General features: G+C 35.5%; 1 protein-coding gene across 1 annotated transcript in view; it reads left to right on the plus strand.

Annotated features, from left to right (window-relative positions):
- NUP54 (nucleoporin 54) overlaps positions 1 to 19,557 on the plus strand; it is a 72,809-nt gene that overhangs the window by 22,155 nt on the left and 31,097 nt on the right. Inside the window, exons 4-8 of the mRNA XM_077143138.1 lie at positions 8,488 to 8,714; positions 11,680 to 11,867; positions 13,180 to 13,376; positions 14,662 to 14,716; positions 15,179 to 15,272. Of these exons, the coding sequence (XP_076999253.1) occupies positions 8,488 to 8,714; positions 11,680 to 11,867; positions 13,180 to 13,376; positions 14,662 to 14,716; positions 15,179 to 15,272 (761 nt within the window). The remainder of the gene's footprint in view (positions 1 to 8,487; positions 8,715 to 11,679; positions 11,868 to 13,179; positions 13,377 to 14,661; positions 14,717 to 15,178; positions 15,273 to 19,557) is intronic.

Here is a 19,557-nt window from a genome sequence, read left to right on the forward strand (position 1 = left end):
TTGATCTTGTAACCTGCTACTTTGCTGTACTCATTTATTAGCTCTAGTAGTTTTGTTGTGGATTTTTCCGGGTTTTCGACGTATAGTATCATATCGTCTGCAAACAGTGATAGTTTTACTTCTTCCTTTCCAATTTTGATGCCTTGTATTTCTTTTTCTTGTCTAATTGCTCTGGCTAGAACCTCCAACACAATGTTGAATAATAGTGGTGATAGTGGACATCCTTGTCTTGTTCCTGATCTTAGGGGGAAAGTTTTCAATTTTTCCCCATTGAGGATGATATTAGCTGTGGGTTTTTCATATATTCCCTCTATCATTTTAAGGAAGTTCCCTTGTATTCCTATCTTTTGAAGTGTTTTCAACAGGAAAGGATGTTGAATCTTGTCGAATGCCTTCTCTGCATCAATTGAGATGATCATGTGATTTTTCTGCTTTGATTTGTTGATATGGTGTATTACATTAATTGATTTTCTTATGTTGAACCATCCTTGCATACCTGGGATGAATCCTACTTGGTCATGATGTATAATTCTTTTAATGTGTTGTTGGATACGATTTGCTAGAATTTTATTGAGGATTTTTGCATCTGTATTCATTAGAGAGATTGGTCTGTAGTTTTCTTTTTTTGTAATATCTTTGCCTGGTTTTGGTATGAGGGTGATGTTGGCTTCATAGAATGAATTAGGTAGTTTTCCCTCCACTTCGATTTTTTTGAAGAGTTTGAAGAGAATTGGTACTAATTCTTTCTGGAACGTTTGGTAGAATTCACATGTGAAGCCATCTGGTCCTGGACTTTTCTTTTTAGGAAGCTTTTGAATGACTAATTCAATTTCTTTACTTGTGATTGGTTTGTTGAGGTCATCTATGTCTTCTTGAGTCAAAGTTGGTTGTTCATGTCTTTCCAGGAACCCGTCCATTTCCTCTAAATTGTTGTATTTATTAGCGTAAAGTTGTTCATAGTATCCTGTTATTACCTCCTTTATTTCTGTGAGGTCAGTAGTTATGTCTCCTCTTCCATTTCTGATCTTATTTATTTGCATCCTCTCTCTTCTTCTTTTTGTCAATCTTGCTAAGGGCCCATCAATCTTATTGATTTTCTCATAGAACCAACTTCTGGCCTTATTGATTTTCTCTATTGTTTTCATGTTTTCAATTTCATTTATTTGTGCTCTAATCTTTGTTATTTCTTTCCTTTTGCTTGCTTTGGGGTTAGCTTGCTGTTCTTTCTCCAGTTCTTCCAAATGGATAGTTAATTCCTGAATTTTTGCCTTTTCTTCTTTTCTGATATAGGCATTTAGAGCAATAAATTTCCCTCTTAGCACTGCCTTTGCTGCGTCCCATAAGTTTTGATATGTTGTGTTTTCATTTTCATTCACCTCGAGGTATTTGCTAATTTCTCTTGCAATTTCTTCTTTGACCCAGTCGTTGTTTAGGAGTGTGTTGTTGAGCCTCCACGTATTTGTGAATTTTCTGGCACTCTGCCTATTATTGATTTCCAACATCATTCCTTTATGGTCCGAGAAAGTGTTGTGTAAGATTTCAATCTTTTTAAATTTGTTAAGACTTGCTTTGTGACCCAGCATATGGTCTATCTTTGAGAATGATCCATGAGCACTTGAGAAAAAGGTGTATCCTGCTGTTGTGGGATGTAATGTCCTATAAATGTCTATTAAGTCTAGTTCATTTATAGTAATATTCAGATTCTCTGTTTCTTTGTTGATCCTCTGTCTAGATGTTCTGTCCCTTGATGAGAGTGGTGAGTTGAAGTCTCCAACTATTATGGTATATGAGTCTATTTCCCTTTTCAATGTTTGCAGTATATTCCTCACGTATTTTGGGGCATTCTGATTCGGTGCGTAAATATTTATGATTGTTATGTCTTCTTGTTTAATTGTTCCTTTTATTAGTATTTAGTGTCCTTCTTTGTCTCTTTTAACTGTTTTACATTTGAAGTCTAATTTGTTGGATATTAGTATAGCCACTCCTGCTCTTTTCTGGTTGTTATTTGCATGAAATATCTTTTCCCAACCTTTCACTTTCAACCTGTGTTTATCTTTGGGTCTAAGATGTGTTTCCTGTAGACAGCATATCGAAGGATCCTGTTTTTTAATCCATTCTGCCAATCTATGTCTTTTGATTGGGGAATTCAGTCCATTGACATTTAGTGTTATTACTGTTTGGATAATATTTTCCTCTAACATTTTGCCTTTTGTATTATATATATCATATCTGATTTTCCTTCTTTCTACACTCTTTTCCATATCTCTCTCTTCTGTCTTTTTGTATCTGACTCTAGTGCTCCCTTTAGTATTTCTTGCAGAGCTGGTCTCTTGGTCACAAATTCTTTCAGTGACTTTTTGTCTGAGAATGTTTTAATTTCTCCCTCATTTTTGAAGGATAATTTTGCTGGATATAGGAGTCTTGGTTGGCAGTTTTTCTCTTTTAGTATTTTAAATATATCATCCCACTGTCTTCTAGCTTCCATGGTTTCTGCTGAGAAATCTACACAAAGTCTTATTGGGTTTCCCTTGTATGTAATGGATTGTTTTTCTCTTGCTGCTTTCAAGATCTTCTCTTTCTCTTTGACCTCTGACATTCTAACTAGTAAGTGTCTTGGAGAACGCCTATTTGGGTCTAATCTCTTTGGGGTGCGCTGCACTTCTTGGATCTGTAATTTTAGGTCTTTCATAAGAGTTGGGAAATTTTCAGTGATAATTTCTTCCATTAGTTTTTCTCCTCCTTTTTCCTTCTCTTCTCCTTCTGGGACACCCACAACACGTATATTTGTGCGGTTCATATTGTCCTTGAGTTCCCTGATACCCTGTTCAAATTTTTCCATTCTTTTCCCTATAGTTTCTGTTTCTTTTTGGAATTCAGATGTTCCATCCTCCAAATCACTAATTCTATCTTCTGTCTCTTTAAATCTATCATTGTAGCTATCCATTATTTTTTCTATGTTTGCTACTTTATCCTTCACTTCCATAAGTTCTGCGATTTGTTTTTTCAGTTTTTCTATTTCTTCTTTATGTTCAGCCCATGTCCTCTTCATGTCCTCCCTCAATTTATCGATTTCATTTTTGAAGAGGTTTTCCATTTCTGTTCGTATATTCAGCATTAGTTGTCTCAGCTCTTGTGTCTCATTTGAGCTATTGGTTTGTTCCTTTGACTGAGCCATATTCTCAATCTTTTGAGCGTGGACAGTTATCTTCTGCTGCTGGCGTCTGGGCATTTATTCAGATTTCTCTTGGTGTTGGACCCAGCCAGGTTGTAATATTTTTCTGTGAAATCTCTGGGTTCTGTTTTTCTTATCCTGCCCAGTAGGTGGCGCTCGTGGCACACGTTTGTCTGCGGGTCCCACCAGTAAAAGGTGCTGTGGGACCTTTAACTTTGGAAAACTCTCGCCGTCCTGGGGGTCCGCCGGGGTCCGAACGCAGGGAGGGTGTCCGAACACAGGGAGGGTGTCCGAACGCAGGGAGGGTTGCTGGTCGCCGCAGCCAGGGAAAGAGCCCGTCCGAATTTCCTAGTCGGCCCTGGGCAACACGCGTGGCGGGAGGGCGCCAGCGGCAGCGGCCCGCCCGAGAGAGTGCACGTTCCCCGGGAGTCACGGGGTCACCGTTCTCCGCGGCCTGGGGGTTTCCGATCCAATTCTCTCAGTTGGTCCGGGGGCTGCGCGTGGTGTGGGCGCCAGTCGCCTTGGTTTCAGGGGACCACCTCTCCAATTCTCCCAGCTGGCCCGGGAAGGGGGAAGGGAGTAACTCCGGCCGCTTGCCACCCCGCCCGGTAAGGCCCGCGCGCCTCGGCGATCTCGCCCGAGCTGCTTCTCTCAGCCAGCCAGCCGTTCCAGGATGGGGTACGCTGTCTTTTTTATCTCTGTTGTGGCTTTGGGCGCTTTCTGTATCGTTTCTACTCCCCTAGTAGGTGTCCTGGAGAAGAAACTAAGATCCGCGTGTCTTACTAAGCCGCCATCTTCCAGGAAGTCCTCAGTCACTTTCATCCATACACTAAGCTTCCTTGTCCTGTATCGCATCTGCCTGGAAGATTGTAAGCCCAACTGCCTAGTCCAGATGCTCCTTGAGAAAAATCACCCAAAAGGGAAGATCAGTGGTACTCTCTGAATTCTTGATCATCAATTTCAGTTGAGGTTTCAACATTGTCTGGTAGGCCTGCACAGTTTATTTTCAGTTTCCTCTTCCACTTTCTTTAACAGTTATTTTGGACCTTTATTCTCTTCAAATATCAAATGTCTCTGTTCTCACTTTTAGCAGATGGTCTTAACCCCTGTTAAGAATAGAATCCCTCATTGCAATTCCTTCAACTTCCTACCACCAAATCTGTGTACCCTACCTCCACCTGTGCTCAGGATCTCATACCCTCCTACCCCCTTATGGCCTTTGTGCTGTTGATTATTCCTCTAGTTCTCAGCCCCAACCCCAAATCTTCAACTTTTCTCCCTGAGAGTCCTTGTCACTCACATTTAAACAATAGAAGCTTCTTTTTCTTAAACTGGTAACAAAACTGCTTTAATCTCACGTTTCACTTCAGCTACCACTTTCCTCCCGCTTCACAAACTACTTGAAATAGTTTGTTATAAGGAAGAGATCCTCTACTGCTGACTCCTATTACCTCTTAGTCCACATAAATCCGGCTTCTACTCTCTTCACTCTATCAGTTAGTTAAGGTCATTAATCATCTCGATATATCCAATGAACACTTAACTTTTTTAATTATGAAAATTACAACATACACAAAAATAGAATAATAAAATGAACTCTTTATAACTAGAGTCAACAAAAGTTAGAATTTGCCATTTCCTTTATCTGTCTCCTCCTGTCCCCCTCTTTATCTTTTTTGCATGTGTGTGATTATTGAAGCACTTTAAAGCAAATTCAGACATGTCATATCACCCCTGTGCTTGCTCTGCTTGTCTTCAAAAATATGGATATTATTCTAACCTACAATTAATAATTCCTTCGTGTCATCAAAGACCCAGTCCATAATCAGGCTTCCCTATATGTCTCAAAAATGTTATTTTTAGTTGGTTTCTTTAAATCATGATCCAGATGGGTGCACACGTTCATTAGCTGGTTTCTACTACTACCCACTCTCCATTTTTTCCCCTTATGAATTGTTGAAGAAACTGGGTCAGTTGTACGGTGAAATGTTCTTAGTTCCGGATTTTGTCTTTTTGCTTCCTTGTGGTACCATTTAGCTTTATCTCTCATAGTTCTGTACTTTATTTTGGTAAATGGAAGTTACCCTTAGGGACTTGATTAGATTCAGGTTTTTTACTTTTTTGACAAGAATACTTTGCAGGTAGTGCTATATGCTACATATTGCTTCACATTAGGAGACTGTCCCATGTTTAGTGGTGCTAAGATTGATCAATGGATTGACGTGTGACAACCAGTCCCTCCCTTAAAAGTTCCCCTTCAGCCTTTAAACTAATGGTTTCATACATTGTTGACCATTGCTTCAATCAGTTGTTTCATTAGGAGTTGCAAAATGTTGATTTTCTCATTTCATCCCCCCTTCCACATTGGATTCCTTCTGTAAATGGAACTTTTCCTTTGTCCCTAAGACCTACTTAGTTATCCTGAAATACAATTTACATAGGAGAGGCAGGATAAATACTTTTTATTTAATTGACAGTTTTTGTAAGAAGGGGTTGATGGCCTATTTCCAATGTTTTTTGTTTTTTGTTTTTTTTTTAGCTCTTGGTCTTTGTTTTTTAAAATGATCATTTTGAATGCCCAGGATTTAATAGGATTTTAATAGTGAAAAAAATTTTAAATGTGTTTCACTTAGTTGCATTCATTAATTTGATGCTCAAATTGTCATATTTTTGGTCAGTGAGAGTCCTTAGCTTCTGTAATAACCCATTGTAGTTTTTCCTATCTCATTGGTCAGTCCTCCTTATTGCGTTTGCCCACCTTTCCCTTCTCTTCTTGCAGGAATTTTGCACATGCTGTTCATCTTATTCATACCCCATGGCCTTGACCTAGCAACTACTTCTTTTCTTTAGGGGTCAGCTGAAGTGCTAATGAGACAGCCTTCTCTTGATACCCTTCAGGCCTAATTTGCTCCCTTGTTTTATACTCTTATAGTCCCTGTATTTCTGAGGCACTTATCACAATTATTTGTTTGTGCTCACTTTGTTTAAAGTCTGTTTCCATATCAGCAAGAACCTTTTTTATCTTATCACTGTATTTTTAATATCTAGTTCTATGTTGGACATATAGTGGATACTCAGATATTTGTTGAATGAGTTCATGGTGAAGGAATAAATTTTCTCAAGGAGGTTGTGTGTTCATGTGCTTAACAGTGTCCAACAAAGGTTGAAGATTTCTTCAGGGGCTGAAAGATAATCAACAGTATAAGGGCTCTGAGAAGATAGTAGTATAAGAAATCTAATAAGCTGAAGTTTGAAAATAGTCTAGTGGATTTTATAATTTTAGGTCATCACTGCCGTCCAGGTAATAAACTTTTTCTTTATTATTTTTTTTTTTTATTTTATACTCTCTTTTATTCTAAGTAATTAACATTCTCACTTATCATTTATTCTTCTTCTCTTTTATTATAGGAGATTATGGGTTTATAGAACAATCATGCATAAAATACAGGATTCCCATATTCCCAAATACTACCATCTCACCACCCACACTTGAATTGGTGTGGAGCATTTACAATTGATGATAGGTAGTGAACTTCTAGTGGACTAAAGTGGTCATATTCTAATATGAAGTGTAAAAGGAAATATCGAATGTAAATCAGTGTAGTAAATAGTTTAGTTTAATCATCTCATGTAAAAGATGAGGAAGATAAACCCAGGGATTTCTTGTCCAGGGCTACAAAGTGAGCTTATAATAAACTAGACTTCACATCTTCAGGCTTGTAGTCTACTTCTTTCCAGTTTTCATGTCTGCCTGTTTTGAGAGTTAACAATACTCTTTGAAAGGTAAAAGGATACCTTCTCCAGCCCAGTAGGAGCATCATGGATCTAGTGATACTCTCAATCATGAGAGCTGAAAAATAATTTAATACCTACTACAATCCTGCAAAACTCAAGTCATTTTGGTACTGTCTTCATATTTCTCTTATCTACATACTGTTTGTATTATTTAATAATTATCTTTAAATCAACTTACTTTTAAACATTTAATACATACATTTTAAAAGAAATGTTTATATTGCTGCTATAAATGAAAAGCATTCATTTGCCATGAAGAAATGATAATTAATACTACATACTAAGAAAATATAGTGATGTTAATATATTCTAGATACTTGTTGCTTTAAGCTCTGAGCTTTGGACGTATTTCCCCTTTCTTAAAATATATTGCATAGAGTTACAGGCATACTAGCACCAAACGGAAACTTTTTTTCTTGATATGATCAGATGATTGAAAGAATTTTTCATGTGTACTAGTGCTGTTTAATAACTGAGCTGTTTGTTGTTTGGCACCTGTGTAATGTCAGACACTAGTAGTACTTATTTATTCACATTTGGAGAAATATTCATTTGATCTTACGACTTTTCTCTGCTTTCTGCTGGAGAAATTGTAGCCCACCAGGTTTAAGTAACAAGTCAAAAGCTACATATTCAGCTAAAGCTTTAGCCTAAAGTCCTGATATTTAATCCATGTGTTACTCTCACTATATATTTCTTTTTAATAAGAGGAGGAAAATTTTTTATTAAGCTTCATATAAAATGATTCTTTATTACATGTGTGTATCCCTTACTTTATATTTATTATGGAACTGTATGTAACAGTAGTAAAATTGTTTAAAAATAAGAAATTTTGCAACTTTAATGCAAATTTTATACTTTTCTATGTCCAAATGTATTTCCTGCCCCCCCTTTTTTTGGCATTGGTCTAATATTGTGTATCCAATTTGTGTTTTGATAATGGAATTAATTGTTGACATCATTTGAAAAGCAAGTTTAACATTAGAAAGTTTGTCCTAATGTATTAGTTTCCTTTTGCTGCTGAGTAACTTAAAACAACAGAAAGTTTTTATCTTATAATTGTAGAGGTAGAAGTTTAGAAACGGTCTTCACTGGGCTAAAATCACTGAATGTCAGTAGGGGTGTGTTATTTTTGGAGGCTCTAGAGGAGAGTCTGTTCCCTTACTTTCCCAGCTGTGAGGCTCACCACATTTCTTGGCTTGTAGACCCTTCCTCCATCTTCAAAACAGCAGCATAGCAGCTTCACATCTCATCCTGACTCTGACCCTGACCCTGCTGCCTTCCCTTTTCACTTCTAAAAACTCTTATGATTGTATTGTACCACCTGGATAATTCAGGATAATTTCTGTATCTCAAGATCCTTAATTTTATCACGTTTGCAAAGCCCCTTTTGTCAAGTAACATATTCATAGATTCTGGGGATTAGGATACATACAGTTTTAGGAAAACATTATTCTACCTATCACATTTAGGATTTGAGTTGTTTTGTTTCAACATACTAATTTTGGATACATTTTTAGCATTAGGTGGTCTCTTCAATCAGCCTACACAAGCTCCTACCCAGTCCAACCAACTGATAAATACAGCAAGTGCCCTTTCTGCTCCAACGCTATTGGGAGATGAGAGAGATGCTATTTTGGCAAAATGGAATCAACTGCAGGCTTTTTGGGGAACAGGAAAAGGATATTTCAACAATAACATTCCACCAGTTGAATTCACTCAAGAAAATCCATTTTGCCGGTTTAAGGTATTATACCTGCCTTTAATAAGAGGGGGGAGAATATGCTATTTAGATTAAAATAATATTGAGAAAACAGTTGCATGGTTTTCTAGTACTGCTTGAACATGGTATGATTATACGTTTATTTAAAAAATGAGTTATAGGGTGCACAGTTGGTTCAGAGGTAGAATGCTCACCTTACATGTAGGAGACCCGGGTTTGATTCTTGGAACATGCACCCCCCCCCCCCCCCCAAAAAAAAGAGTTATGAAATTAAAGTGATTTCCTATTTGTGATTGAGGGTGACCAGAGTATGACCTCAGGAAAAGAGTGATTTATAACAGAAAAACTGTTAACAAAGGAGGATTGGTCTGCATGGCACCTATAAAGAAAAGACACCAAACTAGAATTTAGAGGTATTTATCTAACATTGTCCAGGAGGCTTCAACCTAATCAACTGTTAGGAGTATCTGTTCTGCTTGGTATACATTAACCTACTGATGCTCTTATAGCTGGATTCTAATATCATTAAAACAAAATAATCCATTGTCTTTATTGTGATTCCATGCCTACCCAAACAACCTTCTCATTTGAATTTGACTTCTCAGTGAATCTGTTTATCAACCAGTGAGAGTATTGGTATATATATATTTTAAACTTTTAATTTGAATATTTTCAAACTTGTAGGGCAGTTACTAAAATAATACAAACCACCAGCTCCAGCATAGTATCTATCTTTCTGTCCATCTCTCTGTCCATCTGTCTATCAGTCTATTTTCTGAACATTTGAGTATAGGTTGTATCCTTCATGCTCTTTGAACATTTATGACTGCCGTGTACCTTTCCTGAGAAGAAAGATATTCACTTATGTAGCCACCTCAAGTGCAGTTATAAAGTTTAAGAAATTTATCATTGTTGTAAAACTTACAGTGTAGATTTTGATTTTTTTCATATGTCCCAGTAATATCTCTGTGAGTCTTTTCTCTCCCCCTCGTTAGAACTCATCCAGGATCACATTAAATTTGTCATTGTCTTTTTTTTTTTTTTTAGTTGTGGGTGGCTGTGCACTTTTCATAGCAAGTTAGTGTATTGAAATGTCAGTTTGTAGTTCAGCCTCTTGTGAATTTTGTTGGCCTGTGTCAGTCTCTGGAGGCTGATCAGTTTGTACATAACCCTGATTTTAAAGCTGCAGAGATGAGGATCAGACCCTTGAACATGGTTAAACTACAAAAGGTGGCTAGTTTGTCTTGTTAGAGAATATCTTTATATTTCATCACTCTAACAAAAAAAATTATCTTTACAGGTCATATAGTTGAAATTTTAATGCTTTTTGTAAGTGAGGAGGAGGTATAAAATAGCAGATATGTCAAAATATAGTAATTTACATTTTTCCTTTTTTTTAAATTGAGGTATGGTACATACGCTAAAATGCCTGATTAATCTAGAGTGTTTTAAAATTCTTTTTGAAAAGTTGCATACAATGGTGATAGATAAAAGGCTTCTATCTAAAAGAATAATTCTTTAGAAAGGTATAGTTGACCATTTTAATATTAAGTAATGACCTAATCTGTTCCGTAAGGTTTTGTATTACATGATATCATAAAATGATATACACCTTCCTGATAATATTTGTAAATTGGCAGATGTATTATTGTATCTTAAAAATATTTGTAAATCACTTCTTTATATCTTTTTTCAATTTTTTACCATTTTATTCTTTTTTTGTTAACAATCATCAACTTTTTTTCGTTTTTGTGAAAAATAACATAGATACAGAAAAGCAATAAATTTTGAAGCACATCACAACAATTAGTTGTAGAACAAATTTCAGAGTTTGGTATGAATTACAATTCCACAATTTTAGTTTTTATTTCTAGCTGCTTTAAGATATTGAAGACTAAAAGAAATAATCAGTATACTGATTAAGCAGTCATACTTGCTTGTTAAACCCTACCTTCTCTGTATAACTCTACCATCACCTTTGATCTTTCTCCCACTATTTAGGGGTATTTGGGCTATATGCCCATTCTAACTTTTTCATTTTGGATAACTTGGGACAGGATAAAGGAACTAGTTGGGGTTCTGGAGAAGCTGGACCCTCTGCATTTCAGGACTTATCTGGTCAGCGACCCACCTGGAGGTTGTAGGTTTCTGGAAAGTTACCCTAGTGCATGGAACCTTTGTAGAACCTTATTTAATACCCTAGGTGTTCTTTAGGATTGGCAGGAATGGTTTTGGTTGGGGTTTCGCAAGTTATGGTAGGTAGCAATGTCTAACTGAAGCTTGCATAAGAGTAACCTTCAGAGTAGCCTCTCAACTCTATTTAAACCCTCTCAGCCACTGATATCTTATTTATTATACTTCTTTCTCCCCTTTTGGTCAGGATGGCATTGTTGATCCCATGGTGCCAGGATCATACTCATCCCTGGGAGTCATTTCCCATGCCGCCAGGGAGACTTTCACCCCTGGACATCATGTGCCACGTAGTGGAGAGGGCAATGATTTCACTTGCAGAGTTGGTCTTAGAGACAGAGAAGCCACATCTAAGCAAGGAAAGAGATCCTCCAGAAGTAACTACTGCTTTATATCTTAAAAACTTAGTTTAGGATTCCAGGAATCAGATATATAGAGAAATTAATTACATTTTGTTCCATGATTTTTATATTATTAAAATGATTTGAAAATTTGTTTCAACTGTATCCAGAAACACCCAGTAGTAATGTATATCAAAGTTTCTTGGAGAAGAATGCTCTTTAGTTACTCTCTGTTGAGGAAATTTTAATTGTACACTGTAAGTTTATGTTATCCTATAGATATGCTATAGTTTCGTTTTATAATAGTGACATCTCTACGGGACAGAGTGGTGAAAAGAATCTTCTTCCCGTTGTTCCAGACACTAAGCTGTTCTAGTAGACATTAAGCTATTAATGTTAAACATTTGTTCGAAGATCTGTATATATGTTTTGATATTGTCTGTTTTGTTATTACACAGGCAGTAGGTTACAGTTGTATGCCCAATAATAAAGATGAAGATGGACTAGTGGTTTTAGTTTTCAACAAAAAAGAAACAGATATTCGAAGCCAGCAACAGCAATTGGTAGAATCATTGCATAAAATTTTGGGAGGAAACCAGACCCTTTCTGTAAATGTAGAGGGTATTAAAACATTACCAGATGATCAGTAAGTATATATTAATTATACTTTGTATTTCTGTCTGCCTTGATCCAAAGAGAGTAATCAATAGCATTTCTGTTCCTGAAGTGCAAATTAAATCTCAGAGCAGAATATGCTGTCTTTCAGCTAGTCTTTATTCAGTGTTTATAGAAACCTTTGTGTAAAAACTTTTTTTCTTAATTTTAGATTTCTTAACTTATCAGATGCTAATAATTTCTTAATTAGATTTTTCATTCAGGGACAGGAAGTGTTTCGTTCAATAGAAAACCTTAATTATGCCTCTGTGCACTCAAGGGGCACAAAGATGTCATTAGTAGGTTTTAGGAGCTAGATTAATTGATTACAGTTCATGCTCATTATTGGGAAAATACAATTAATTTACCTTTCTTGTTCCATACATAATTTTTTAGTCTTAATTGGCAAGATGTTCATTTTAGGACATTTATGGTTAGAAGAATTATTATTAATTAGCTATAACTAATAAAATTGACTACTTCCTGGTCTTTGTGGTGTTTTGAAACTGTATTTACCACAGAAGACATGTACTTAATCTTTAATCCATTCCTGTGGGTATGAGCCCATTGTAAGTAAAACCTTTTGATGAGATTCCTTCAGTTAAGGTGTGGCCCAGCCCAATCAGAATGAATCTTAATCCTTTTACTGGAGTATTTGATAAGTGGAATGAAATTCAGACACAGAGAAAGAAAGCCTAGAAACTGAACATACTGATAACCCAGAAGAGAAGGAAGAAACCAGGACACACTGCCATGTGACAGCTAAGGACCCAGGATTGCCAGCCGCTAGCCCTAGAACACCAGTCTTCTGGAAGAAAGTATTGCCTTAATGATGCCTTGATTTGTACTTTTTCCTAACCTCAACATCATGAGCAAATAAATTCACAATGTTTAAGTCAAACCATTGCATTGATATTTGCTTGAGCAGCCTAGGATGCTAAACAGTCTTAAATGCAATGAAGAAACCATAAACTTCAGTAGTCTCCAGAATAATTCTCAGTTCTGAAAAATATTAATACTAAATAAGACTTACGTAGTATTTTGCAATTAAACAGGCCCTTTTACAATACTACCTTATTTGCCTCTCATTTTAACTTTATCATTTAGGTTGATTTAACAGTGAGTATAACGTTAAGGAAAGGTTTTTTATTTTTCAAGATTTAAGAAAAAATGTTTTAACTCCTGTTACCTGAGCAGCCATTTCTGAATTCACCTATGAATGCTTCTAAAATTACGCGCTGTGTTGATATTTGTGGCTATGGGTTTTGTGCTCAATATTTTATAACTGGGTCTTTTTCCTCTAGGACAGAAGTAGTCATTTATGTTGTAGAGCGTTCTCCAAATGGTACTTCAAGAAGAGTTCCAACTACAACATTATATGCTCATTTTGAACAAGCCAATATAAAAACACAGTTGCAGCAACTTGGTGTAACACTTTCTATGACTAGAACTGAGCTTTCTCCCGCACAGATCAAACAGCTTTTACAGAATCCTCCTGCTGGTACGTTTCTAGAGTCATAGAATTGAGAAAATTAAAGATTTAGAAATAAATGCTCCACCTAGTTGGGTGATATTGCTTGGGTATTAACGTTAATAAAACTACTATCAGCTTTTCACGTCACCTTATGTGGGGCATAGTTTTGGATCTTTTTATTGTATTCATTAATTTAGTTTTTTTATAACTAATATAGAAAATTTGGAAAATGAGGTAAAGAAAACTCATAAATATCTAAATGTACTTCACTCTTAATATTTTTGTTTTTTTTCCACTTGTTTTAACTGAGTATTCAAGTGAATCTTGAATGTGTTCTCATTGTAGAAGATTTTAAATGGTATGATTAGATTGACTATGTAACAGATTTCCTTTTACCTCCCTCCCTCAGAAGTAACTGTTAGTAATTTATTCTATTTTCCTAGTTTTTTACCTGTGACTTTTTAAGTACAAGCTTATGAACATGTCGTTTAAATACAGTGAACATTTACTTCACTTTGCCTTTTTACTTATAGTATTTTTGATGCTTTCCATGGCAATGCATGAAGGTCAAGTTTATTATTTTAAAATGCTATATGATATTCTATGGGCATACCTTAATTTATTTAACTACTAGGTTGTTTCTACCTTTTCATTATTGCAAACTATGCAACAATTAACATCCGTGTTAAGTATCTCTTAGAATACATGGTTATCTATTCCTTTAGGCTAGATCTATAGTAATAAAATTTCTGAGCCAAAGATCATGTACACTTTTAAAATTGGTACATGTTGCCAAAATTACTCTCCAAAAAAATTTCTTCCGGTTAACAGTAATGTGTAAGAGTATTCATTTTGCTTCATTTTTGTCAACAATGGAAATTATCTTTCTTTCTGATTTTTGCCATTCTGATATAAGAAATTATTACCTAATATTTCCCTGATTACTAGTAGAGTTGAACATCTTTTCATGTTTATTAGCCACATGTTGAAATTTTTGTGAATTACTTGTTCATATTTTTTGCCCACTTTCTTTTAGGTTTCTTGTCATTTCCTTATTGACTTATAGTGCCTTTTAAAATAAATTCTGGAGGTTAACTATTATACAGTGTTACAGATAATTTCTTTCAGTTTGTACTTTTTTTTTAACTTTATTCATCCTATGAAAATCTTTTTTATGGTGTCCGTACTGGACAGGTCATTTTTCCTTACGGCTTTTGGTTTTGTGTGCTATGTTAGGAAGGCCTTTCCCATACAAATATCACAAAGATGAAAAATAGTGTATTTTAGAAAGTCTGTTTCTTCTTTGTGATAGGTGTTGATCCTATTATCTGGGAACAAGCCAAGGTAGATAACCCTGATTCTGAAAAGTAAGTACATTTTGATTTTGTTTTGATTTGATATAAGAACTGATGTGTGCTATTAAGGAAGCAAACAAATGCAAGCCATTAATTGTTATTCTTACATTTGGGATGAGTTCATTTTCATTGCTTTGTGGAAAGTGTTGCCTATGGTTAAGCATCATAGTGTGGTAAAAACATTTCCCAAATAAAGAAATCCAAGTACCAGTCCCGTAATTGCCTTTACGTTTAATAATACAGTTTTTTTGACTGGACTGTAATTCCTTATTGGCAAAAGAGGGAGGTTGAATAAAATCTCTGACTTATCATTCCTGATTTCATAGTCATAGATCTGTCTTAGAACCCTAGACATTTAATGTGAAATTACACAAAAAAACATTAAATGGATGTTTTTATTATGAAAATCTTAACTTCTTGTGTTTTTTAGTAATAGACTTAAGATCTGAAAATCGACTACTTGTATTTCCTTAGGTTAATTCCCGTACCAATGGTGGGTTTCAAAGAACTCCTCCGAAGACTGAAAGTGCAAGATCAGATGACTAAGCAACATCAGACCAGACTAGATGTAAGAGTTAGCTTTGCATTCTCTAGGCATTGGAACAGTAAGAGGGATTATAAACATTTGATTCTTTTTACCATTGTGCTATTTTTCTTTATATGGAAACAATATAGTATGTACTCTAAACTAGCAATTATAGTTTTATACAACTGCCTTCTTTATGACAGAGCCCCTCAAACCATATAAATCTGATTTATTTTAGTAATGATTTTAGAGTTTAGGATTGTTGCCTTAGCAGATTAATTAGACTACCATTTCTAATTCCAGCCAGAGAATATATTATTTTCTTTTCTAAGTGCTTCTGTTTATGGGACCTTATGAAAATGAAGGCTATAATTATGATTCTCTGTGTCGTGATATTATAATTATTTGTGCTTGTAGGTTGGCGAAGCAAATTAAAATTACTGAATTATCAAATCACCCAATATTTTGTTTAGTTCATGAAGTAGAATTTTTTTTTTAAATATTTTTATTGACAAAACAATATACAAACACAAACATCCTTAACATATGAACATTCCATACTTAGTGTGTACACTCAGTGGCTCACAGTATCATCACATAGTTGAATATTCATCACCATGATCATTTCTTTGTCATTTGCATCACTCCAGAAAAAGAAATAAAAAGAAAAAACTCACACATACTATACCCCTTACCCCTCCCTCTCACTGACCACAAGTACATAAAGTAGAATTCTATAATAAAATATTTAAAGGTTCTTAAAGTTGACTTCTGAATTCCCTTATATGGAGTTTTTGATGAGATATTCATTCAGACTCTTTTTGAGTAATGAAAAGCTTACTCTCTTATGAACTAACCCATTGTATTGTTGGGCAGCTTTGATAGATAGACAAATTTTCTTTCTTACATTGATTGATCCAGTGACTGCCTTGTTAAAATTTACGCCTATTTTTCTGGCATTGCTTTGTGTGTAATCACTGTTTCCTGTGACAGCCCTATATTATCCTCATCTGAACATCATGACCATCCTTCCTTTTTAGTATTTTCTTCTCTGGCTAAAGATTCCTAGCCTAGTTTCTCCTGTGACATGGTTCCCAGGCCCTCTATTATCTAAGGCTGGACACATTGAATTTATCAGCATTAGTTTTTCTTTCTTTCTGTTTTTTAGAGAAGTTATGTTTACAGAGAAGTCGTGAAAAAATACAGAATTCCCATATACCACCATATTATCAACACCTTACATTAGTTTGACATATTTGTTACAATTCATGAAAGAACATTCATCAGTATCACTTTTTTTAATTAGAAAAAATTTTATAGAGAAATTATGGGTTTAAAGAACAATCATGCATAAAATACAGAATTTCCGTACACCCCACCACCAACACTTGCATTGATATGGAACATTTGTTAGAACTGATGATAGCACTTTTTGTAACGCTACAATTTAACAGTATGTTCTAATTTGCTAGCTGCCACAATGCAATATACCAGAAATGGAATGGCTTTTAAAAGGGGAATTTAATAAGTTGCTAGTCTACAGTTCTAAGGCCGAGAAAATGTCCCAATTAAAACAAGTCTATAGAAATGTCCAGTCTAAGGCATCCAGATAAAGATACCTTGGTTCAAGAAGGCCAATGAAGTTCAGGATTTCTCTCTCAAGTGGAAGGGCACATGGTGAACACAGTCAGGGTTCCTCTGTCATCTGGAAGGGCACACAGTGTCATCTCTTAGCTGCTTCTCCTGGCTTCCTGTTTCATGAAGCTCCCCGGGAGGCATTTTCCTTCTTCATCTCCAAAGGTCGCTGGCTGGTGGACTCTGCTTCCCATGCTTATGTTGTTCTACTCTGTTCTCTCTGAATCTCTCCCATTCTCCAAAATGTTTCCTCTTTTATAGGACTTCAGAAACTAATCAAGACCCACCTAAATGGGTGGAGACACACCTCCAACTAACCCAGCCTAACACCACTCTTGATTAAATCACATCTCCAGGGAGATGACCTAATTACAGTTTCAGATATACAATACTGAATAGGGATTAGAAGAAATGGCTGCATTTACAAAATGGAATTAGGATTAAAACATGGCTTTTCTAGGATACATACATCATTTCAAAACAGCACAAAGTGCTTACATTTGTTAAAACTGATGAAAGACTATTAAAGTAGTACTGTTAACTGTTGCTCATATTTTATGTATGGGTATTTTAAAATATATATTTTTATAGGACAAACATCCATGCACATACAGCCCAACAATACCAATCAGTGGCTATATATTCACCATGATCATTTTTAGAACATTTGCATCCCTCCAGAAAAAGGAAAAAAAACTCCTACATCCCGTACCCCTTATCCCTCCTTCTCATTGACCCACAGTATTTCAGTCCACCCAATTTTTACCCTCTATCTCCCTCCCCCTATTATTTATTTATTCTTTATCCTTATATATTTTTTTACTCATCTCTCTATACCCAGGATAAAAGGAGCATTAGACACAGGGTTTTCACAAGCACACAGTCACGCCATAAAAGCTATATAGTTATACAGTCTTCAGGAATCAAGGCTGCTGGAACACAGTTCAACAGTGTCAGGTACTTTTCTCTAGCCATGCCAATACACCATAAACTAAAAAGGAATATTTGTATAATGCGTAAGAATAACCACCAGAATAACCTCGAGTCTATTTTGAAATTTCTCAGCCACATAGACTTTAGTTTGTCTCATTTCTCCCTTCCCCATTTTGGTCAAGAAGGCTTTCTCATTCCCATGATGCCAGGTCCCGGCTCATGCCCAGAAGTCAGGTTCCACATTGTCAGGAAGATTTATACCCCTGGGAGTCATGTCCCACATGGGGGAGGGCAGTGAGTTCACCTGCCAGGTTAGCTTAGAGAAAGAGGCCACATGTGAGCCACAAAAGAGGCTCTCCAGGGGTGACTCCTAGGCGTAAGTATAAGTAGCCTCAGCTTCGCCATTATAGAAATAAGTTTCATAAGGGCAAGCCTCAAGATCGAGGGCATGACTTATTAAATAGGGAGTCCCTGATGCCTGAGAAAATATCAGGAATTTCCCAGGTGGAGACGTTTAATAATTCCACATTTTTTCTCCATTGCCTTAAGAGAATCATCACTTTTAAAATGAGTTGACCTAGAGTCCTCTCAGTGGGATATGACCAAAGTTCCTTTACTTCTCTTTATCTAAACACTAGACTTCTATTGCTATAGGTAAGATTGCATTATTTTCCTTAAAACACTGTTGGCTGCTGATGACCTTAATGCTGAATAGTAGTATTAAGAGGGGACATCCTTGACTTGTTCCTGATCTTAATGGGAAAGCATTCACCATTAAGTGTGATGTGAGCTCTTAAGTTTTTTGTAGATTCCTTTTGTTTACACAAAGTTCCCTTCTATTCCTGGCTTGCTTAGCACTTTTATCATGAATAAATGAGGAATTTTATCACGTTTTCTGTATGAATTGATATGATCATGTGATTCTCTCTTGACACCATTAATTGATTTCTGAATATTGAATCATCCTTACATTCAAGGGATAAGTACCACGTGGTCGTGGTATATTATTTTTATGTATTGTTGGATTCAATTTGCTAATGCTTTATTAGAATTTTTGTGTCTCCTTTTATGAGGGGTATTTGTAGATTACTTTTCTTGAACTGCCTTTGATTTTAGAATCAAGCTAAGGTATTCCATCCTCTTACTTTATAGAAGAAAGTATGTAAAACTGGTGTTATTTCTCCTTTAAATATCTGTTTACATTCAGCAGTAAAACCATCTAGACCCAGAGATTGCTTTTTCCAGAAGGTTTTTATCTGAATTTTAGTTCTTAAATAAATACAGTGCTATTTATTTTGGGTGAGTTTTGGTTGTCTGTGATTTTCAAAGGAATGGCCCTTTTCATGTAAGTTATGAAATAACATATGTGCATAGAGTTGTTCGTAGTATTCCCTTATTCTTTTAATGTCTACAGAGCTTTTTAGCATCTGTGAGGTCTGTAGTGATACTCTGTGGGATCTGTAGTGATATTACTTTTATTCTGGTATTAGTAATGTGTATCATCATTCTTTTTTTTTCTCGGTCAGTCTTACTAGAGACTTGTCAATTTTATTGAGCTTTCAAAGAATAACTTTTGAGTTCTTTGATTTTCTCTTTTTCTGTTTTTAATTTTATTAATTTTTTTGCTTTTATTATTTTCTTTATTTTATTGCTTTGGGTTTATTTTGTTCTTTTTCTAGTTTCTTAAAGGAGCAGCTTAGATTCTTTTTTGAGATCTATTTTCTTAAAGTATTTAATGCTATTAATTTTCTTCTAAGCA

The sequence above is a fragment of the Tamandua tetradactyla genome, chromosome 24 (genome assembly GCF_023851605.1).
Source record: "Tamandua tetradactyla isolate mTamTet1 chromosome 24, mTamTet1.pri, whole genome shotgun sequence".
NCBI lineage: Eukaryota > Metazoa > Chordata > Mammalia > Pilosa > Myrmecophagidae > Tamandua > Tamandua tetradactyla.